The sequence below is a fragment of the Pocillopora verrucosa genome, chromosome 8, assembly GCF_036669915.1.
Source record: "Pocillopora verrucosa isolate sample1 chromosome 8, ASM3666991v2, whole genome shotgun sequence".
NCBI classification, from domain to species: Eukaryota; Metazoa; Cnidaria; class Anthozoa; order Scleractinia; family Pocilloporidae; genus Pocillopora; species Pocillopora verrucosa.
This window is the reverse complement of record NC_089319.1, coordinates 2,075,111-2,098,366: the sequence shown is the minus strand read 5'-3', so window position 1 is coordinate 2,098,366 and position 23,256 is coordinate 2,075,111. Positions and strand designations below refer to the sequence as shown.

Below are 23,256 nucleotides of genomic sequence, written 5' to 3'. Positions count from 1 at the left end.
ATATGAATGCTAAAACAGAAATAAGAGAGGGGACATTTGTGCGATAGATTCAATGTTTTTTATTGATTACCCAGCGTTGAAACCATTTGTAGGTAAATCACTTTCGTCCACTTGATGTGAGGCATTGCCATGATTTTAAGAAGCATTTAACCCTACAACTACCAAGATCTGATATTGCTTCTCCTCTCTAGCTGCTACACATTTCAGTGTCACTTAGTCACGATAATTCGGTGTTGGATCAAGAAAGCCACTTCTACCTGATAAGTCTGAGTATTTCCATAGCAAGTTTCCTGAATAATGCATGGATATTATCGGGAGAAGTCACATGTTCATCACTTAAAGACAGTCCATATCCCTAAAATCGATCTCTGAAAAACCCACGGACCCACTTTGATTATCAATGCGATCAGGATGTCTCGTGTTTTACTGGCAATTATTATCATTCACGAATATTCTCTAAAAAAATAGTTTTACTACATGACAGATCATTGGGATACTTAAACGGTGTTGTGATATTCTATACTGCGAATGTAGTAAAGTCGGTGGGGCATGTCAACTTATTCAGAGGTACTATTGGTGCTAACAGTAATCGTAAAAAGTCCAACGATTGTTATTTATTTGCCATGCGAGTACTTGGACAAGGCCGCACGAATAACTGCAACTCCGAAGTCGACATCCTCTTTGGTTATACACATTGGGGGCTTAATACGCATTACCTAAGGCAAAAAAATATTAAAAAATGTCTTAATTTAAGCACAAGAATCTACTGAAACACCTATCAGTTGAAAACCAAATTCTTATAAAAAATAAGGAAGTCGTTTGTTTCAACCCTTGAGGCAAGTGCGTGCGTGCGTGAGGGCGGGCAACAAAATGAGCTGCGCTGTCATACAGCAGATGCCATGAATTGAAGAAGAGAAGACTGAGACAGGCACTGTGTACCAGAAATTATTTGAATTCGAATCAACGTATAACGAGAGTGATACTCGTCTAATGGGAACAAAACTAAATTATCAAAGCAACGACAAAGACAAAGGACAAGGATGATATTAATATCTCTAAAGTGAGTACTTACATTTCCATACAGTCCACCCTTTCCGACAAGAACTCCCATGTCTTTACAGTCTTCCCAGATTGGGACGAACTTCTCGGGAGGCAAAGGTGTCTTTGATTCCTAGGAAATAAAAACGATCTTCGTGTTCTTAAATGTTTAAGACCGTAGAATGATTCATATTCCCACCCAAATAATGGAGAATAAATTGAACTCTCACCTTATCTGTGACAAACTCAACGCCAATCATCAAACCCTTCCCTCTGACGTCACCGATTACATCCGGGAACTCTTTCTTAAGTTGAAGCAGTTCTTCTAAGAAGTATGTTCCCACGACCTCACAGTTCTTTTGTACACCGTCTTCATCAATAGCCTTAGGGAAGAAAAAGTTGGCTGCTTGGTCAAATCTTTGGTTAAAGAGAAATTACAGCAAAGAAATACGAAAAAAAAATTCACTTCGATAAACATCTCCGGCAAATCCGATTGAAGAATCAACAACCCAACGAGGAAAGTTAAAAAGAGATCTCGTGCCGATCTGACTACGTAACACCAAGCAAATAGCAGACTCCATCCGCTGCGCATGCATCATTAAATGGCGGGAAATCTGAGGAGCCACCAGCCGCAGCACATTTCTGACCAATCAGAATTGAAATAGGCTTTATTCAGCTAAATATTGGCCAATGAAAGTAAATCTTCCATTGAAAGTAAATTAGCTGTTAGAAATTCGAAAACACATCTTTTAGGGACAGCGAAAACAGTCTCAGTCGCAAATTGGAACACTTCCTGGGGCAGTACCTCTAATACAGCTTTTCCTACTGCTGAAGCCACAGGGTTTCCACCAAATGTGTTAAAATGAACGGCTTGGGCAAAACTGTGGGCAATTTCTGAAGAAGAGGAAGAAATTACATACGAATTTTGAGGGTATAGGGCATTCAAATTAAGCAATGAAGGGGAAAAAGATCCACCTTTCACGCTATCTGATGGTAACTAATGTAAGCAATCCTACCTGGTGTGGTGATGACAGCGGCCATTGGAAAACCGTTTCCAATACCTTTAGCCATCGTTACTAATCAAAGAAAGAGATAGAAAACAAATGTAAATCCACCGCAAAATAAGGTACTTTCCCGTCCAATTTGTACCATTCTTTCGAAAGCAAAGCATTTTATGGACGAGGTTGTAAACTTCCTGAGTTTCATTTATTATGCGGATCTTAGAAGACTTTCTGTCAAGTAGTTATAAAAAGCGGGTTCTGACTCATTTTGAAATTTCACAGGATTCAATGAAATTCAACTACATTTCACGCAACTGTCACTCTGTGAAGTTCAAAGTCATTTACGCTGGTTTTTAAAATATTTTTAAATGTCACAAGTTACAGTGTGTGAAATTGAAAGTCATGCCTTTGTTTTATCACCCATCATCACGCCTGAATCAACCACTCAATCTTGTTGACTGTTTGTGTGAAGATTTTTCAAATATCAATATTGTGTCTTCTCGCAAAGAAGTCGTGGTGTACCTTGATTTTTTCTTCTGTAAAAATTGTCTTTATAAATGAGAAGAGTATAGCAGTCTGAGTTCAGTCCTTCATGAAAACGATCTCTGACTATTTTTGTGTTATTTCCCCACACGAATTCAGATGTATTCAAAATGTATATGAATTTCACAGAGAGACCCAGTGAAATTTCAAAATGAGTCAGAACCCGCTTTGTATAACTACTTGTCAAGTCAACAAATATTTTAACGGGGAGGGAGAATGGAAAAAACTTATAGTGAGAGAATCAATGTTTTTCTTTAAAATCTTACCGATATCTGGAACAACACCCTGGGTTTCAAAACCCCAGTAATGACTGCCAAGACGACCAAACCCAGTCTGAACCTACACATAACAAAAAACAAAAAATAAGAAAACACGTCTTTCGGAAAGTAGCGGCTAGACGAAACGTATACGTCATGAAGAAATAAAAGCTACACTGTACCTCGTCTGATATGCACACACCACCTCTTTCACGTATAAGCTCGTATGCACCCTTCAGGAAACCTTTGGGAAGCTGAACGGTACCTCCGACACCCTAACGAAGAGATCACATCAATTTCTCAAGAGGGTAAGTTTCTAAAGAAACTGTGGTGCTGCGTCGGTGGGAGAGTATAACAGGTAACTTAGAGCTAACAACTGAGTTGAAAACGTAAATTGACCACCGTAAACTTGAGTAAATCGTCGCTCAATTTAAGAACCTACATATGTTACATGCTCAAAATAAGGCCAAAATAAAGAACTACCATTGGCTGTAGTATGATTTTCGCTTCGCTTCGCAAGAAACAACCAATCAGATGGGGCGCTGGTATCCAAACACATCTGCGTCATCCATACAAAATTTTTTTATGTCATGTCAGGAAAATGATCGTAACTACTACGTAAACGACTCAGAAGTTGGGAAAAGCATTCTGACCTGAATAGGCTCAGCTATGAATCCTGCAACCTTTTTTGAAGTCGAATGCACCAGGACATCTTTCAGCTGATCAACATACATCTTGGAAGCCATACACTGACCTTAATTGATACAAATGTTTTGGTTAGATAGTGTACTCGACATCACTTCATTGAAAATGAAAAAGCTCCTCACACATATCTATTGATAGAATTTTTTTCTTTTGTTTCAAGAAAGGTTTACCTGCCGCACAATTACATGTTCTGTCCGTCTGTCGATAAATGAATAAATACATTTAATAAATTAGAGATAAATTAATAAACGAGTGGATTACACAAACGAATAAAGCACGAGAAACGAAAGATTGAACGAATTAATGAATGAATTAATAGATGGTAGATGGATGAACAATGAAACAATGAAACAATGATAAAGTGAGTTACACCAAACGCTGCGGTAATTCCCATCAACCTGTGCTATTGAGTCACGGCAGTTAGCTCCGCCCCAGGGTCCTTGGTACACATCTGGGTTCATAGTCTGGGGAGATAAGCGTTTTAAAAACATTACAACCCAGCAGAGCAGAAGGACTTGAGAATATTGACATCGAAACAAAAACTGCAGACGTTATCAAATGACATTTACATGTAACTTCTTTTCGCCGTTTACCTGAAAATATCCAAATCCCACGGGGACATTGAGTTTCCATGTGCTGTGAGCAAGAATCCCCAGAGTGTATGGACTGGCACCATGATATGCATTTCTATTACAAATCCACAAAAGAAACCAAATGAATCCTGCTAATTTCAACACAGTTCAAATCAACATATCCACATATTGTACACATCAGGTGATTTCTTTCCTTTTTTTTACTAAGTTTGGGGTCGGTAGATGTCCCTGATGAGCTAAGAGCATGGCTGAAGACGTTGAAAGGGAAATTATCATTATCATTATTATGTTGTGAGTTTAAAAGGTCAACCATTTCTAATGCTATGTCATTTCTTTCAACCCTTCAACTCCCAAAAGTGATTAACATGTAACTTCTCCCTAGAATTTCCATACATTTTCCAGTAAATGGGTAATGAGCATACTCAAACTTATTGGGTAAAAAATGGTTTTCTTGAATTAACACCAAATTCTTGTTACTAATTTGCAAGGAAATGTGTAGCAGTTAGAGGGAAGAGTTGAAAATCAGATCTTGGGGGTTTTTATTAGTGTTTGTCACTCCACAGTTTACCTCAGAGAAAGGAAATCAAAGTTTCCAGTGTGAGCTCTTGCCATCATGATGGCCATATCATTAGCTTCTGAGCCACTGTTTACAAAGTAGCACACCTGATGAAAAAGAAAGAACTTCCTGAAAATTCTAAAATGAAAACATAAAATGTACATAAAATTTGGATCCCAATTATTGTATAACTAGCAAGACAATTAAGGTGATTCTCTTGAACTACACTATGTACATACTTCTGTGTACAAAAATTTAGGGCATTACATATCGATCCTGCCATTCTCGCAGGTTTGCTTGAACAGAAGTAGTAAATGCCATTTTTATTTGTCTTCAAGCCCAATGATAATAATCTTTCCAAGCTAGAGGATGTTGTTTGCCTTTGGTCAGTGGGCAAAACAACTCAAATAGTCAATGGTAGAAGATTTTAAATGTCAAGCAACTCAATAAAACACGATACAAGCCTTTGAAATTTTGACACAGTCATGGTCAGCATCGTTCAATGATATTATTTACCACAGTCACACACTGTCTATTTTTAAAAGGAAAAAAAGGCTCAAAGCATATTTCCCTACCTAATAACCTGACTAGCTACACTGTAGCTCAAGAGAGCTATGGATCTGCCTTGTTCATAGTAAACAACAATATCTTCCTAGTTGTAACATCACAGGCAATTAAAGGAAGAGTCTGTCATAAAAAAATCTCAGAGTTGGATTAGATCACACTTTGTAAAATAAAAATAAACTTACAAAGACACAATCAAATAAAAATGGAATTAATGAATGAACCAAAACAGTGATTAAGGGATGCACTGAAAAATTAAGTTTGGCTGCCTAAATTCCTTCTAAGTTGAATATTCAGTGTTAAATTAATTTACATTGTGAGTCTTTTCAGAGTGATCATGCATAAATGGATAATTCATTGACCAATTTCCTGACATTTAACATTTCAGAAAACCACGAAACCCTTTACAGAATTGTATCTCATTCAATGAGGGTTACAACACTAAAATAAAACTCACTGAAGTTGAGGGAAACATTGTTAGATGTTGCAAATTGTTTATTAACAGGATATCTACACTGGCTCTAATGAACCCAACTCCATTACCATCTAATACTTCTCAGAGACCCCTTTCATTTATTTTTTTATAAATACTAAGTACTGAACAACCAAAATTTTCTGAACCTATTTATTATCTAAAAACCCTAGTTTCAGTTTACCTTAAGGTTTCCAGGAAGTTTTGATGCCATAAGCTCTGCATATTCATGGAGGGTTGGATGATAATATATGTTAGTCGTATGCCACAATTTATCCAACTGGTCTTTTGCAGCTTTGGTCACATGACTGAAGAACAACAGATACTTTTATCAGCTATCATAAACTGGAGAGCTTCCTGACTATTCAGACATGGAGATATATATTAAGCACAAGATTTAATGTATTGTATAACCCCACTTCTAGAAATTATCTTAACCCTTTCTTGCCCAAGATTTAAAAGTTAATTCTCAGTACTCTCTACCACACATTTCTGTTAATTTAATTTAGATCAGAGAAATTGAATGATGTTCCCTTACTGATATTTCCCTTACATACCATCATCTTTCAGTGCTTAAAAACACATGAATATCATCAGAAGAACTTCATTTTTTTGGTTGTGCCTCAGGGAGTGAAGATGTAAGTAAGCACCAGTCATGACTACTGTCTACAGTTAATTTTCTAAGATAATTCAACAATTCACCAAAACTTACGGATGACAATGTCCTACACTGACTGTCACAATACCAGCAAATAAATCCAAGTATCTTTTTCCAGCACTGTCCCAAAGCCACTGCATGTGACCCTAAAAATGACAACATGTTAAGAAGTCTAGGGCAATTTTTATTGCAGTTGGGTATTAAATGATCTTTTATAATTAATAACAATTATTTAATTCAGTGAGTGGTGGCATTTGAAATAACCACAGTTAGGTGGGGTAATCTGCCAGGACTAGCTGTCCCTCAAAAATTATCATTTTCTGGGAGATTATTGTAAGGTGATCAACTAACCAGGTCTTAAAAGAAACTAGTTTGGGAATCACACACTTTAGGCAATAAAAGTATGTGTGATATACATGCAAATCAGGATTCTCCTGAATAAGCTGGTAAAATTTATTCCTGACCAGTATACAGGGTGTAGCTAAAAAAATTTTACAAGTGCTTGTCATCTTCTCAGAGTTTCATGAGACTTGTCATGAGAGTTTCTTTTCTAAAAAGGACCATGATTAATTGGGGTGTGGTAAGGAAACACAATAACACTGTGCCGTCCTGACTTGAGTATATCTGTGAAAATCCATAACTGTACCTTGCAAATAAACACTGGTTCCTTGTAATATGAAAACAAAGCTGGATTCAGATAGGTTTTCCTCACTTCTTTAGCATGTTCAAATGAGATTCCCTGATAAATCAGAGCAAACAAACACACCTTTATTTAATAATTTAAAGCTACATCAAAGCTATTTTCTATCATTGATTCATACTATAAATTCTCATTACATGTCTGCCTGAGAGCATATCAAAATTGAGAATTTAAGTGTTGATCATCTATGAGAGTCAAAAATGGGTTACCCCTTTAATTTGCATGAGTGACCGAGAAAGAATTTCTCCTTACAATATCAATTCAAGATCAAGCAGACAAGTGATGAGAATAAAGAGAAATTTTTAGTTGATCCAACTTCAAATTCTCCAAACTAACATCCTATGAATTATATGACAGACATTAAAGAGAATTATTAATGAGATCCTAGGAATAAAAAAGTAACAGCAGAGTTCACACATACACATACATATCACTCAAACAAAGGTGATAAATGTACACAATTTAATGAAAAGACAAATAGATCCCAATGAGTTCTCTACAAATTCAAAACACTTGGAATGCTGAAAGTAAAGCCTAATTAACAAGTTTGTCTTTAATAGGGCAGAGAAGCCAAATGTTTTAACTTTTACCCCATGTAGGCCTCATAGCTTCGCTGGTTGTAGCAATCCCCACCTGGAAGGCTTATTTTAATGCCTTTTCAACACATTAAATTACTTTTTGAGACTTTAACCTAAGGCTTCTCAACTTGCTATTCAACTCTGAAGATTGATTTGTTGCTCATTCTTTGCAGGTAAAAAAAAAATCAACTCCAGATATGTCTTTGTGACTCAGATCTACAGTCTCCATTGGCATGGTGAGAGCTGAACTATACTAAACATTGTTTAAGATTAGTTTAATGTGTACCACCTGGTACTGTTCAGGTTCATAATCACATTGTGGCATTTCCAGTCCTGGATCAAGAGGTGCTGTCTTTTGCAGTAGAGGTCCTAGGAACCCAAACAAATATTTGTTACTATCATTGTCTTTACATCTCAAAATTAAACTTTCTGTGCTGTTTGATTAATTTCACATATTGTTTGACTTGCAATTTGCTTCAGTTCAGAGTCACTAGACTCACAGATAAACAAAACCTTGCATCCGCAAAAATGAATCGAAATTCAAACCAATGAAAAACAGTGCCACAATACATGACTTGTATGCATACCTGAAGGTGACTCTCTTAAATTAAAATAAGCCCATGTTGTACCAAGGAGTGACTCTTTCTTGTAGCAATGAAACGGCAAGAATTACCTTAATCATTTCAAAAGTTCAAATACTGGGTACAGACATCCCTTGAATCAAGTTTATATGGACAATTGGCAAAATATAAAATAACATTTTGTGATTCCTTGAAGCTTTTAATTTGACTGAAGCAGTCCCTGCCAGCCTTAATCACTAGTAAATGTATCATGACATACCAAAATGGACTCCTCTTAGTCTGTGCCATTAGCAAATAAAGAACAATGTTTGTGTTATGGGTGTACTTGACCTTTGGGGCCATCCAACTTTGTATGATTGTATGATTACAGACTGCACTCAGTCCTGTCACCATTATTAATATAGGACCATCATGCTTGTAACTGAACATTGTAAATGGACAATATTCGCATCATGCTTCTACATATAGAATTGGACAGTACACGTCGTGTGTGAGCTGTTGCCGCTAATTTAGCCAATTGAACGGTTGTTTTATTTATGAAATAGCATGCTCAATGGCTAGTTTACATGTCAAATTTTGACATAGTTTTGATCAACTGTTGATAGGACGTCCAATTCTGTCTGTAGTCTTACTCGTGATTGATAAATCGGTCGTCTGCCGCTTCACAGTCGTCGAATGATCATTCATATATCACAGACTGAACTGAACTCCACGAAATCATATCACCATTACTAATCTGCTTTAATTTCGCTCTCTCTCTCCCATCTGTACCGATTCGGTAGTGCAATTACGATGTTTTTCTCTAGAATCAAAGGCTTGCGAGGACCACCGATGACCGAAACTTCCTTTAAAGTAAGCGCCTAATTTTGAATTTGATTTCAGCTCTAGTGCTTTAACAACAACTGCGCATATAAAAGGACTTTGCCAAGCTTTCGTTGCATACGAAGTTTCTATGAGCGCAAGAGTTAGTTTTAAACTCATCTCTGTCAACAATGTTCCTCTAATACGTTCGATCTTGTAAGGAATTGTGACTGCCGAACCCCAAGAGGTCGTGCACGTTTAGCCGACCTTCAACCAGTCTGGGCAAAAAATTTGGTTCACCGGAATTGATCCGTAAAAAAAAGCATAGAACTATACCTGAAGAAGTAGCGAAGCCTCTTTGAACATTCTGAAGCCCGAAAAACGCCGCACGACAGCCTCTCTGGCTCAAAACTAGACGCTTTGAAAACATATTCCGCTCACAGATTTGTTCGAAAATAAAAAGGACGAAGAAGTGTATGTCATGTAATTTGCGTGAACAAGCCTCGTTTTCAGGGTCCTTTGAGAGGAGCTTCGATGGAGACCGTTCAGTTCATCCGCTGAAACTTTGTCTCTAGAGTCGTCTCGAGACAATTTTTGTATGAAATAATTGTGCATTCCCTCCACAGACATAGAAGTCCGATAAGATCATAAGAAAAGATACGCTTCGGAAGGCAGATGGATTTGCTTGTTTAATTCTACTACCGTTATTCAGGTCTTATCAGTCACTTCGGTAACTTTTTGTCGTTCAACTTAGTAGTAATGGGTATATGTATATCCCTTAGCTGGACCCCCCCCTCACACACACACACACACACACACACACACACACACACACACACACACGCACACGCACGCACACACACACACACACCCCACACCCCACACCCCCACGCTCCTCCCTCACACGCCCCATAACACATTTTTGTCACTCACCTTGACAATTTCACAGCATGAGCATCAATTTGAGCCCTATTTTAACAAAATAGAACGACTATATGGTCAGTAGCTTTCCTAAGCCGTGTAGCACTCAATAGCCTGTAACTAGGCGCTTATTATCACCGCTTCGGCACAAGCGTTTGATCGCCCGCGGGGAATTATGAGCGGCGCTGAGCTACTCGAATCGGCGAGCGCAAGAGGTCTGCTAGAGGTCTGGCACTGAAGTTCAAGCGCAACTTCACGTGTAGTGCACAAAGAATTTTAATAGCCACACTCATTCACCTACCATTACAGTGATCTAGGAAAGCCAAGAGCTATGCTCTTCTACGTTACTTTCACTTGTGGCCCTCATCATTTATCACTCACATTAGCAAGAGAACCTCAATAAAACTCCAGAGTCAATGTAGAGTCAACAAAACCGATAATTCCTCGTAAAATGCTATCAACAGGTGACCTGATCTTCGCACAAAAGACTTCTTGCTTCATGCTTTTTGAACGTTTTAATGCTGTGAAAGATACTTACACTCTTAATAAAAGTGTAGTTTTATTTTTCATGCATGTATCCCTACTTATATCTACTGAATTTGAGTTATCTTTTTTTTTCCACCTTCTTTGAGTTCGGAACACGAAATGTATTTAGTAAGCACCTCGCGGTGTATTTTTCACCAGATTTTGTTTGTATGGTACAAAATTTTTACCAACGGTCCTTACCAAACAAGGCTTTTCTGTTGTTTTCTTTTTTTGTTTTGTTTTGTTTTGTTTTTTTGGTTAAAAGATTGTCTATAAAATACATTGGTTGTTTGGATAATCGACTCTTTTAAATCTCGATTAAAAATAGAGGTGGTAGCCTCAAATACGTCTAGACTAAATATGACAGAGAATGATTATTACATATGTACATTTGTATCAAACAAAGTGAAAAATACTTAAACGTTCCTAAAATGTATTTTCAACAAAAAATATCTTGCATTTCCTCACGCGCTATGTTTTCCTATTTTTGTGAAGATTGTTTATAGGTAACTGAATTTCGATTTAAAGGTTCTTTTTTGAAGTTCCGATATGAATATCAGTGTCTTCTGAAAGCTCGATGCTCCGAGTCTCGCTTGGGTCGTTTAACTCTTGACTCTTCTGATTTCCGTTCAGCATCGGCAAAAGGATAACCTTTATTACCCGATCTTAGGGAATGTGTTTCCATACGTGGCGACATAACCGACCACGACCGTGGCCGTCTCTGATCTTCCTCCTCTCGACGGTATCTTTCAGATCTTGTAACTTTATCAAGTTGCTTTCTGTTACTTTGATGAAACTGTGGCGATGGGTGCCGGTGATCATCACGAGTGCTAGTTCTACCAAGATGAAGTCGCGTCTCAGTTCCAATGGCACGTTCGGTATCATTTCTATAGGCCACGCTTGACGCGTGATGTTCTCTTTTGAAATCTCCTCTTTGGGACGATTCTCTTTTTGGGCGGCGCCCCTCATGAGGTGTGTCATGCGACAACACCTGCGTTGCTTTTCCGCGATCGCGGTCGTCATACGACCTCCGCGTCGTGGGGTGGGATAAATTCCTTCGTTGTATGTTCTCATGATAGTCCGACTTTCCAGACTCCGTTGTTCTTGGCCAAGATTCTTCAAGTCGTTTACGCATATCCTTCATTCCTTCCTTTCGATCTTTATTTTGACTTTCGTCCTCCATTTTTCTTTTCTGGCCTTTGCTTTGCCGTTGATCACAAAGACTCGCAAAATAATCTTCCATCTCATTCAAGTACCAATCAGGCAAGAAAGTGCTCTGTGTGTCACGCAACGGGCTCACCGTCACGCCATTAGCAGGCGCGTTTGGATCCCACTGAAAGGTATAGACAGCCATGGTGTCCTCTTCGAACACGATGTCTTTCATCCAAGAGAGCACATCACTCAAGAACATCAAACACCCATCTTTGTCGAGATTTTCATGCCCAACCTCATCAGGTATCTCGTCAGTTCTCACGTGCTGGATACGTTTCACGTGACCATCGTAGTCTCGGATACCGTACACAATAAGCGGCGTTCCTGAAATGATTGATTGACACCACCAGGGTACTAGTCTCTTTCGTTTAAACGCCCAAGTAGCCCGCACAATATTTTCGGTCGTAACTTTGAGTTCAACGTAGTCTGGAATTTGAAGCTCATCCAGAGCCTGAAAAATCAAGCGGAAGAGTAATGTTTAGTAATGTTTTCTTGTCACTTCAGATCTTCGCAAACCAGTCGAAACTTAGTCGAAACAGTAGTATACTCTCAAAGAATTTCTTTGATGAAATTTAATCGACGTGGGGCATAATTCTCTCAAGTATCTGCGCAGTTAACAATAAAACTGCTCCACCCAGAAATCAAGTGTATGTTCTGTCCATTTAAACGGGTCGAGCTCGACGTTTCATGTCCGATTTTCGTCAATCTCTGGGCCCTGCAGTGATACTGCAGGGTCCGGAGTGTCTTCTCAAGTTAGTTTGTAAAAATATCTAAAGTTTGGAAAGTGGTATAAGGCGTTCATTTCCTAATTAATCGGAACCTTTAATTATGTCAGAATCACTTACTTGCGTTTGGGCATCAATTTCAGCTCTTAGCGCAATCTTATGACCTTCCAACTGAAATCTTACGACTGAAAAGAACCCTGGGTAAGCTTTCATAGGACCATATCGTTCCTCTTTGTTTCCGCGCGAATAGCCTGGGAGCGAGTCTTCTTCTGCGGGTGCAGTGACTTCCACTTCAAACCTTTTTCCCCAGTAACAAACCCTTCGAGCAAAGGACGACATTTCATCGTCTCGATTATCTTCGATGTGGCTCAGGTAAACTGTTCCTCTGTAGCGAGTGGCCAAAAGGGTCCACTTTCGGCCTTTGCCATCTTTTCCACTCCAAATGTTAAGGATACGCGCCAGATTACCACGCGACGTGACAAAGTCCACATCCAGTCTAGAAGAAAAGATTAACTGGTGCATAAGAAAAAAGACATATTAAAAAGTCTCCCTTGCATAGTCAATGTTTCCATTGAATAATTTGGCAACTGAGAAAGAAGAAGCTTTTTCCGTCAACGACATAAATCTGCTTAAAATGTCCAGACAGGTTGAGCTGCAAAACTCGACTGGAATTAGTTCCAAGTCAGCTGTATACATATTAAAATTTTGCTGTGGTAGTTCAATTTAAACCTTTCCTCATGCCAATATTTGTCCTTAAACCCTCACTCATTTATCTCTCCCGGTCACTCTTCGAAATCGAGGTGAAAGTTTCAGCTGCAATGAAAGATTCTGCGATTTTACTCAAATGGATGAGACCAACAATAGTGTGAAAGAAGACACTCGCATCACTTTGGCAATCCCAGCAGGCATTCTATCCGCCGTTTGGATCGTTATTCTGAGTATCTTTTTGTAATCGCACTTGGGTAGTCAGCAAGTAAAATTATTGGTTCTGTTAATATTCGCTTGGAACTGATAAAAAGAAATGGCGATTACTGAAAGCTACCCTGCTATCGGCGTATTCAAGTCAACAACAAGAAGAACATTTTTTACGTAGTAGATAAAAGAAGCCTACTCCTTCATCTCCATCTCCACTCATTTCACGAGGGTCTCGCTCCTCTTCAGTTGCGCATGATAAAAAAACTGTTAACCTTCTCCCATACTCTCAGAGTGCAGGACAGTGCTTAACTATTTGTTGTATCGCTGCAGTTCAGAAATACAAGCTATTACTCTACATGAAAGTACCTGCCACCATCCTTGCTCGAGCGGAAGTCACCTGTTCTCGTCATCAATTGTTTGTTCAGTAGAATCCATTGCAGCATGGAATCAAGGTGTTGTTGGACGTTTGGGAGATCTTTCCATTGCTCAAATCCCACATTTAAATCTATATCGAGGCTATCACAGTTCTGTGGTAGCTGCAACGTCCCAAGTTTACATTTGTTTGGTAAGAAGTGCCTTTCTTCGTCAATAGAAAAGAAACCAAGTTCGCTATGACCGTATCGTACCGGTAGGTTAGAGTTGGGCCTCCAAGATGAAACAAAAAAGGGTTCCATACGATTTTCCGATCCTAAAGACGACATTTTGTATGTTATGAGCGTAGAATTCTGGGAATTTGCCTACTTTAGCATTTTTTTTTATTTCCGAGAAACAAATGACTGAGCGAGACTGAGTACGAGGAAATATGAATGTTACCCATAATACATATTGAATGTGTTATGCGGCGAAGCTTGTGCGGAAAGTGATTGTTTATTTGTGTAGAAGGCGATGTATTTTTTGTTAGTTTGGTAGTTTGGCTTTCGTTTTAGGCGAAATATTGATGGATCCAGTCGGAAAGGATGTTAAGGAGGCCGTTTGTGGTAAGCTAAAGCTAAATTAGAGATTAATCTTTGCGGTGGCGTGTTTGTTGCGAGAGAGTAATCGTGATCATGATCGTTCACTTCCATTGAAGCAACCTATGGACTTCCGGTATATCAGACAGCATTTGAAAGTTTTCTGCGATTATGCTTTGTTACTTTGATAGTATAAATGAATGACTTCGCTGCTTCATAGTTAATGCTTATCACTTGACTTGCATATGGCAGGAATACCAACAATGAGAAGGCTGAAGCCACGAAGAGAAATATGCACTCGAAACATCCTACAAATTTCAGTATTATACATGTATAACTGCTTGGCATTGTAGCTGTGACGAATTTTTACCCAGTATACATTTAGTTCATGCGTTATAACTACATGTGCATGTGGTCATGTGCTTTTCCGTCGTAGTTTCTCCTATACATGTAGTTCAGCGAATTTCAAAGCATGCATTCATACGCGGAGGTACTGAATTGCAAGAATGCGAAACACTCGATGTATAATCTTTTATATATTTACAGGAAGCGAAAATTCCCAACTCGTGTAAATGCTGACAATATTTTGCTACGACCATCGGTCAATAGGAGTGTTAACCCTTAAACTGCCAAGATCTGATTATCAATTCTTGCCTCTGGCGGCTTCACGTTTCCTTGTGTATCAGTTATGAGAATTTGGTGTTAGATCAAGATAACAACTTCTACCTGATAAGTTTGAGTATTCTCATTACTTGTTTACTAGAAAAGATAAGGTTGTCATTAAGAGAAGTTACACGTCAATCATTTGGGGGGGTACAAGGGTTAATTGTAATAGTAAACACAAGGATGATTTAGAGTTTGTTAGTCCCAAGGAGACCAGTTTGCCTTCACTCTGCCTTGAGAATGATGTTTTTTACCTCATATACAAATAACTAGTGAATGCCTGCTTTGGACTTTCAACCTTGATCTTTTTACTCTGCCCTTTTCGTTTCAGAGGCTGAAAAGTTTTTTTCTGTTACACTGGCCAAAGAAAAACTTTCTCCAGCAGCAGAGATAGAGCGTACCTTGCTAGCAGACAAGTTCAGAAAGTTGAAAACCCAACTAGGATTGCAGAATGAGTTGTCTGGTGGTGGTAAAGGACCTCCACGTCCACCAAAGGGTAAAATTCCTGTGCCAGCACCTGTACCAGCAGCCAATGATGACCTGGGTGGAGAGGAACTCTATGATGACGTGGCTGGTATTTATTTTCCCATTCTGTTTCTGGAAATTTAATCGTAACATGAAATGTAGCTGACAAATTTATAAATCTACCAGTTTTAAGACCAATGTATCTTTACTCTCATTTAATATGACTGCAGGGCAGTTCTTGGATGCTGTACGGGGATGTCAGTTAATTGTTACTCCTCGGAATGAGAGGGATATAGGCTGAGGCCAAGGGTTGTGCACAAAGGTGATAATTATTGAAGAAAGTAAATTGTATTCTGCAGCTGTTATAGCTCAAGATGATCAATACTATGAAATGAGCCAGGGTGTCGAGGGAAATGATGTACCAACAAGTGCGGATACGGGTGGTGAGAACTATGAGGTGATGTCAGCTGAGCAGGAAAATGAGGCTCAAGGTGGAGAGGCTGCCGGTGAAGACTACATGGCTATGGAAGATGATCCAGGCCAAGAAGATTATGTAGAACCTCAAGCAGAGAACACTGCAGATGAGAATTATGAAGTTACAGAGCAAAGTGTGAAGCCTCCAGCTCCAGCTGAGCAAGAAGAAAACTATGAGATCCCAGGTGCTGATGAAGATTATGAAGGTATTGAGGATAGTAAATACTTAGTTATTGTTATTGTCATTTAACTCATTAAGTTGATATTAACTTCTGAAGAAATGCAGTTGTAGCTGCAGTCAGTGGTTCTGAAAAGCTGAATGTTAACCATTGAATAGTGGAAAGTAGAAAGATTTTTTTTATTCTGATTCCTCTTTTGCCCTTGACTGTAACAAACTAAAATTGTAACTATCACTGGATCAAGAAAAGTGACACCCCTTGCAGTGTTCTCCTTTTTAGGCAGTAACCGGTAACATTTACTGCCGTAGTACCTCTTATAACCTTTTAAAATTGCTTGGAATTCTTGAAAATTCAACAGGTAAAAGGATTGCCTTACTGATTTGAAAATGTATTTTACCTGTCATACTTAAAATAAGGGAGAACACCGACCCCTTGTCTCCTTATCTGAATTGCCAGGAAATAAAAAAGAAATCCTGATCAATAAGCATCTGTTATGACACTTTTTCTGATTCTACCAAGACTACTGAAAGAAAAACCATTTTTTTATGATGCTGTTAACCTTTTGGGGAGCCTCTCTACAATATTCTGCAATTTTGAATAGTTTGGAATCCAAGGCTGGTGTACAAACCCAAAGTGAATGGTATGTGTATGTGAGTAGCCATCCCCAGAACTTATAATTACTTAACTTAAAATATGCAGTCCTAATATCAGACTGGTTAGGCTCCCATTTGGATTATTCACAACACAGCTTTGTCTTCAACTACTAGTCTAACATAATCATTGTCTCCCCCAATGGTCTAACTTGGGTCTAACAATGGTCTGGTATTGCACCTGAAAACAGACGGGTAAAGATGACAAGGTTGCATCTTAGACTCGACTGCCAATTTGCCAGCATGTGCTTCAAGGGAGAAGAGCATTGTACATTTTAGGACGGTATATCTATAAGGATTGATGGCGACCTCCACTTACTCTTTCCCTGACTTGATTGACCAACCTAACAATGAAGGGTTTCTTGCTTGGCATAATACTACCACTGAATGACAATTGGAGTTGTGTGGTTTAGTTACAGACACGGATCATTCTGCTCCAAAGGACGCAGATGGTGAGATGTATGAAGGCATTGAAGCACCAGATAGTTTAGTAGATGGAACTGTCAACTGGGATCAACTAAAACAGAGCACAAGTCCTGAGAAAGTTCAAGGTGTCATTATAACAGGTATTGATTAGATCTCCTCACAATAATTGAAATAAGTTTGGTTGTGAGCTCAAAAAATTGGCAGTGGGTGGTAACATAACTTTGAAACCTTTGACTTTCTGATTTTATTATTACATTTACCTCTGATGCTCTTTTACTGAGCTTCATCAGATGTAAGGTAGGCAGTTTAGTAAACTAGGAAAGTATTCAGGTTTAAAGTTGTTTAATTATGATTACTAGGCACATGTTCTTAGTTAGTGAGGGATACTGTCTCCTAATGTCAGGCTGGATAGCAGGCTTAGGGTTTAAAGTTCATTGGGTTAGTTTACCTATATTACCTCTCTCTATCCAAGGCTGGGTTGTTCAAAGCTGGGGTTTCAGATCTGAAAGCTTTAAAAGAAAATTCATTTTGGTCATTTTTGTCTACAATTTGATGATTAGATGTTCTGAAAAGAATAGAGAAAATTATCCAAAAAAGGCTTTTAAACAAAAGGAATGAAGAAACCAGGTTATAATTGAACACTAGGTTTGCTCTACTTGGCCTTTGAACAACCAGGCCCAGGAGCGTAAATTAATTTTGATGAACTATGAAGAAAGCTTGATGACATGCTGGGGTGGGGAGGGAGGGGAGTAACCTGTGATGCACCAGCATCCCATCCAAGGGAGTAAGACAAAATCCTTATTAATTCAAAAGTTATTATCATTGGCTACAAAACTTGGGACAAGCTTTGCTAGTGTGGGCCAATTGGCTTTAATGATGACCATGCTACATCATCTGGTTTTGATGTTAAATTTATTTTGCTCCCCTGCACCAGTATCATGTTTCCAAACACATTCAAACTTTGAAATGCAAATTATCTGAATTCCAATAGTCGTTTCAGAAAACTAATTTAAACCACTTTTCTTTAGTACATTCTTCAACTTCAGAGGCTCATTTTGCATGCTATTTGTTGTATGTGTAGCTGAGAGAGTTTAGCACCATTGGGTATTATTACGTGTTCAATAGGCATCAAAGATCACAGAATTCTCCGATGCTACACAGAGATCTCCAGTTCAATTCCCATGGGCTAATGTACTGTAAGTTGACGTGCCTCGAAATTCGATCCTCGCTTGTCGGAGTTTCGAGACTTTCGAGTCGAGTTTCGAAAACTTTGAAACTTTCGAGAAGAGAAAATATTTCTCAGTGAAAACCCTAGGGCATTGGTTCACATTATTTACAAATACCATTCTTTTTCTCTTATAATTTTGACAATATTATTTAATAATTAATTTACTAATTGTTAAAATTCTAGTTAGTAGTTTTGATCGCTAAAAATTATTTTCCTGCAGGTTTTTTGAACAAACGTCGCAAGGAAGGAAAGGTGTATTTGGGAAGTAAGTTTCAGAAGAGGTTCTGTGTAGTGCGTAACCACGCGATGTACTACTTTAAGGACAAGAAGGCCAACAAACAACAAGGGCATATCTTGCTGCCAGGTTACAAAGTACAGCTAGCCAATAAGAGAGGCCGAGAGTTTCATCTCACGCATTCGGGTGGCCAGAGGACTTACCAGGTACAAGAGTCACACCCTCAATGTGCTTTTGTTAATTTTGTTAACTTTCGAAAGTGAAATTTCTAAAAATATTTCTTTCCTCTCAAATATCCTGAAATTATGGAACGATTTTTTAATCGTTTTAAGAAGCCTGAGGAAAAAAATAGACGCAGACGGAATGGACTAGGATATAAGAACTCTGGGGAAGTGACTTTTTTATGAGCTTCTCTCTTCTCGTTATTTTATACAAGTTTTTCATGGCCACAAACATGTTAGGCAAGTGTTACCATCCCAGTGTGGAACATCAGGCGACTTGGAGTATTACTACCCCATGTTGATGAACGGATTAGGGTTCCGTCGGGTTCCCTTACAGTTCATTGCCTCCTATTTAAACCGCTCGGGCAAAGTGAGGCACTATGACGGTTATATGTCTTGTTTAAGATTACAAAACAGTAATTCGGTTATGGCTCGAACCCGATGAAATTTTCCGATGTGATGTGCACTTCTTCTGATGTGTAGTGCGTTAACGACTAATTCCTATCTGGCTTTGACATACAACATGCTCCGTCGCAATCGCAGGACTGTTTTAAAATTTAAATTGAGAAAAAACTGTTGGAATGCATTTTAAACTCTACTGATTTATGTAGCTGATCTGTAGAGGGCGACATTTTTATTGTTCTCTTCTTTCTTAGTTTGAGACAAACAGTAAGGAAGAAACAGAAAAGTGGATAAAAGCCATTCAGAGGGCTTGTGATGCTCCGCTGTCTGAACATCAAAGGGCTAAATTAGAAGAAATGCGCAACAGGCACACCGCAGGAGATGATGACAGCCTTCACTATGTTGACGCGTGCCTAAAAAACGAAGCTGTGGAAGAAGAAGACGAAGTGTATGATGACACTCAAGAAGATTTATACGAAGCAGTGGAGACTGTTCAACCACCTGTTTCAAACCACCCCTCTCCAGGCCCTTCACGGGAAGTGGTTGACTACGAAGTTTCTCCCACGGCTGTCCCCTCAAAACAGGCCCCGCTTCCACTTTTCCCTGGTTAGTTAACAGATAATAGCGTCATGGCTCACTGAAAGTCGGGATGGGGCGTGTTAGAGTATTCGTTTTCATATAAAAACGTCGTAGACTATCGTGGTATTTCTCAATTGCAGACAGCAAATTTGCGCAGTGCGGGACATCTCTCATCTCATGTCGTGGCGATAAAAACCTTTCACGCCACTTAAATAGACCATCGATTTTCGTGCGCAAGTCGCATCAACAATTTGGAGGTTTATTTTTTGAGTACATGAATTTTATTTATTTATTTATTTATTTTACTTCAGGTGAAAACAAAACAGTCGAACCAATTCAAGAAGAGGAATACGAACTACCCGAGGCATCTGCACCTCCACCTCGACCCAGCAAGACAGAACCCATGCCACCCATCCCCAGCGAAGGCAAACGACCAGAGATACCACCCCCGCGACCTTCTAAAGGACAGCCATCAGCCTCTCCCGTCCCTCCTGCCCGTCCTGTACCGCAGCAAGATGACATGTATGAAGTTGCTGAACCAAACGCCCCTGACAACACCTCAGACTTACCGCCTCCCCCACCCCCTGTGTCAGTGGAAGAAAATTACGAAGTTGCTGATACTCAAGCTCCTGCCCCACCTCCGATGCGTCCACCCAAAAGACCTCAACCCCAGATTCCACAGCTGCCAGTCATTCCTCCAGTGGAGTCACGTAAGTTGATAATATGTCCATTGATTTAACTGCTCTCTCGGTATGAAGTTGGTCTGTGTGGTAAATTTCTGAGAAATTCTGTGTTTAGCTGGAGTGGGTAAATCAGGTGAAAGGGAAATCTAAAAAATTCTTATGTCTTCGTACTCGTCAGCAAAATTGCAATAAATGCGGTAGTCAACCTTTTAACTCTCGAGATCTAGTTGTTAATTCTCTCCTCTAGCTGCTTCATATTTCATTGTAAAGTAGTTACAAGAAATTTTTTTTTAGATCTAGATAACTTCTACTTGATAAGTTTGAATATTCTCGTCACCTGTTTGCTAGATGATGTATGGATATTCTAGGGGGAAGATAACTTTTGGTAGTTAACGGGTAAATATATTTTTCCTGGAACAGCTGCAGAGAAAGCTGCTTCATATTTCATTGTAAAGTAGTTACAAGAAATTTTTTTTTAGATCTAGATAACTTCTACTTGATAAGTTTGAATATTCTCGTCACCTGTTTGCTAGATGATGTATGGATATTCTAGGGGGAAGATAACTTTTGGTAGTTAACGGGTAAATATATTTTTCCTGGAACAGCTGCAGAGAAAGCTGCTTCATATTTCATTGTAAAGTAGTTACAAGAAATTTTTTTTAGATCTAGATAACTTCTACTTGATAAGTTTGAATATTCTCGTCACCTGTTTGCTAGATGATGTATGGATATTCTAGGGGGAAGATAACTTTTGGTAGTTAACGGGTAAATATATTTTTCCTGGAACAGCTGCAGAGAAAGCTGCTTCATATTTCATTGTAAAGTAGTTACAAGAAATTTTTTTTTAGATCTAGATAACTTCTACTTGATAAGTTTGAATATTCTCGTCACCTGTTTGCTAGATGATGTATGGATATTCTAGGGGGAAGATAACTTTTGGTAGTTAACGGGTAAATATATTTTTCCTGGAACAGCTGCAGAGAAAGCTCCTGAGCGACCATCAAAGCCAGCGGCTAAGCCACAGCCTCCTGCACCTAAACCGAAAGACGAACCACCTCCGAGTCCCAAAGAAGTTCAGACGATTGAAATCAACTATGCTAACATCTATCAAGCCCTGTGGACCTGTGAAGCAGATGACAAAGATGAGCTGGCATTCCGGCGAGGTGACCTGATTTATATTTACGAAAAGCCGCATAACGATTGGTGGATCGGGTCTTTGTTCAAACCTCAAGGGTATAGTGTAGGTCTGGTGCCGAAAAAATATGTCATGGAGGCGTACGAGATGACAGCGTAAAGTTTGGCTTGTAACGCAATGTTTTTCGTCTTCTCCTTCAACCAGGCGTCTCTTGTCAGTGCAAATGATTCTTAAATCGCTTGTAGTTTAATAGAATACAATTCATAGCCCGATTGAAGAAATGACCTCAATACATTGTAAACAAGAAAACACACATCAGTGGGAACTGGTGAGTGTAACGTCTTCAAAAAAGAGAAAAGAACGTTTAGGCGGCGTTTGTTGTATAATCCAATAAGCGATATCAGAAATAGTTTTTTTAGACTTTTTTCGATTCTGGTGTCATTTGCGCTCTCAAATCCAAGATGTAAGTTTAAGGAAAACAACATATATCACCATTTTAAATAGAAATGCTCGGATGTTATGTATTAATGACCATGGAACAGTGAATTGTTGCAATTGGGGAATTTCTTTTTAGAATGGATAGATTTCACCTAATATAGATTGTTTGAGGTTTTAGTAAACAAATATTTTCTCATACACGGACATTCCAACCCTCACGATTTGATGTGTTGCTTTCCGCCCTCCCTATTTTTATCAGGTTCTCCCGATTTATTATAAAAATTCTGATAAGAAAGAAAAAATTGCTTATCTTATATGTATTTTTCGCAATCTTTTTGTGGCTCCCCACTGAATGCATTTATGCCTTGTGGACAGAAAGTTTACAAATATTCATGATCTTCCAAAGTGGCCATCGTAAAAGTAATAAAAGATGTCTTCCTTTTTGACTCTGCAATGATGGATTAACAACTGCAAAGAAAAGCTCAAAGATATCTGTGATAAGAGTAGAGACCTTATAGAATACCAAAAAATTGATGTCAAATGCAGGAAATGCCACCTGAGAGAAATTAAATTTGAACATTTTTCTGGGGGGAGGGGCATGGCCTTAGATCCCCCCAATAGGCTCGCACCTTCGGCGCTAAAAAATATACTCTCCTCTAAAGGGGTTGGAATGTCTGCACATATATCGGAGAAGATGAAAAGTAGGAATAGTATAATTCTTAAAATTAGATTCGCCTCGCTTTCTTGTCAAGCTGTGTGAAAGCGTTAAATGCAGTAAATGCACTGCCAAAAAAAAAAATATTCAGAGACGAATGTACTGAGCAATTATAAAGAAACTCAGTTTTGTATTTAGAGCATCATTATAAAAGTATTTTATCTCAATGAGGAAAAAATTAGGTTATTTTTCTATGAAAACAAAGTAGAGCAATGAGTCTTTAGAATTCCAATCGGCTGTCGCATTTTTTTAATTTTACCGTCAACCATTATGGAGTAGAATCCGCTTTTAATTAGTAGTTTTAGTCAACACATCTGTGTTTTCCTTGAATATTATTACATATAGTGAAGAGTGCACATTATGAAATTGTGAGAACTTTTCCAGAATATGCAATAAAGAGAGCCATAGAAAAGTTTAGTTAGTTCAATCCTTCAGATATCCGTCTAACTGCACTTGGTGTTTGGTTGG

General features: G+C 38.7%; 3 protein-coding genes across 3 annotated transcripts; 1 reads left to right on the top strand and 2 right to left on the bottom strand.

Annotated features, from left to right (window-relative positions):
- Positions 1-35: 35 nt before the first annotated feature.
- On the bottom strand, positions 36-9,543 carry LOC131788833 (alanine--glyoxylate aminotransferase 2, mitochondrial). The gene is made up of 17 exons (XM_059105927.2): positions 9,384-9,543; positions 7,955-8,034; positions 7,034-7,126; positions 6,442-6,533; positions 5,914-6,037; positions 4,706-4,800; positions 4,138-4,231; positions 3,943-4,008; positions 3,715-3,742; positions 3,493-3,593; positions 3,022-3,114; positions 2,849-2,921; positions 2,055-2,114; positions 1,844-1,932; positions 1,269-1,421; positions 1,073-1,171; positions 36-716 (listed from the first exon to the last, which is right to left on the bottom strand). The coding sequence occupies exons 1-17, from the start codon at positions 9,475-9,477 to the stop codon at positions 615-617; spliced, it is 1,536 nt and encodes a 511-aa protein (XP_058961910.1). The 5' UTR covers positions 9,478-9,543; the 3' UTR covers positions 36-614.
- A 1,171-nt stretch (positions 9,544-10,714) lies between these two features.
- On the bottom strand, positions 10,715-14,087 carry LOC131789443 (decapping and exoribonuclease protein). The gene is made up of 3 exons (XM_059106553.2): positions 13,712-14,087; positions 12,551-12,926; positions 10,715-12,156 (listed from the first exon to the last, which is right to left on the bottom strand). The coding sequence occupies exons 1-3, from the start codon at positions 14,044-14,046 to the stop codon at positions 11,050-11,052; spliced, it is 1,818 nt and encodes a 605-aa protein (XP_058962536.2). The 5' UTR covers positions 14,047-14,087; the 3' UTR covers positions 10,715-11,049.
- Positions 14,088-14,180: 93 nt separating this feature from the next.
- LOC131789432 (titin-like) lies at positions 14,181-23,202 on the top strand. The gene is made up of 8 exons (XM_066170893.1): positions 14,181-14,322; positions 15,290-15,532; positions 15,783-16,103; positions 17,140-17,292; positions 18,601-18,821; positions 19,493-19,844; positions 20,129-20,527; positions 21,475-23,202. Exons 1-8 carry the CDS (start codon positions 14,283-14,285, stop codon positions 21,792-21,794), a joined length of 2,049 nt encoding a protein of 682 aa, XP_066026990.1. The 5' UTR covers positions 14,181-14,282; the 3' UTR covers positions 21,795-23,202.
- The last annotated feature ends 54 nt before the right edge of the window (positions 23,203-23,256 follow it).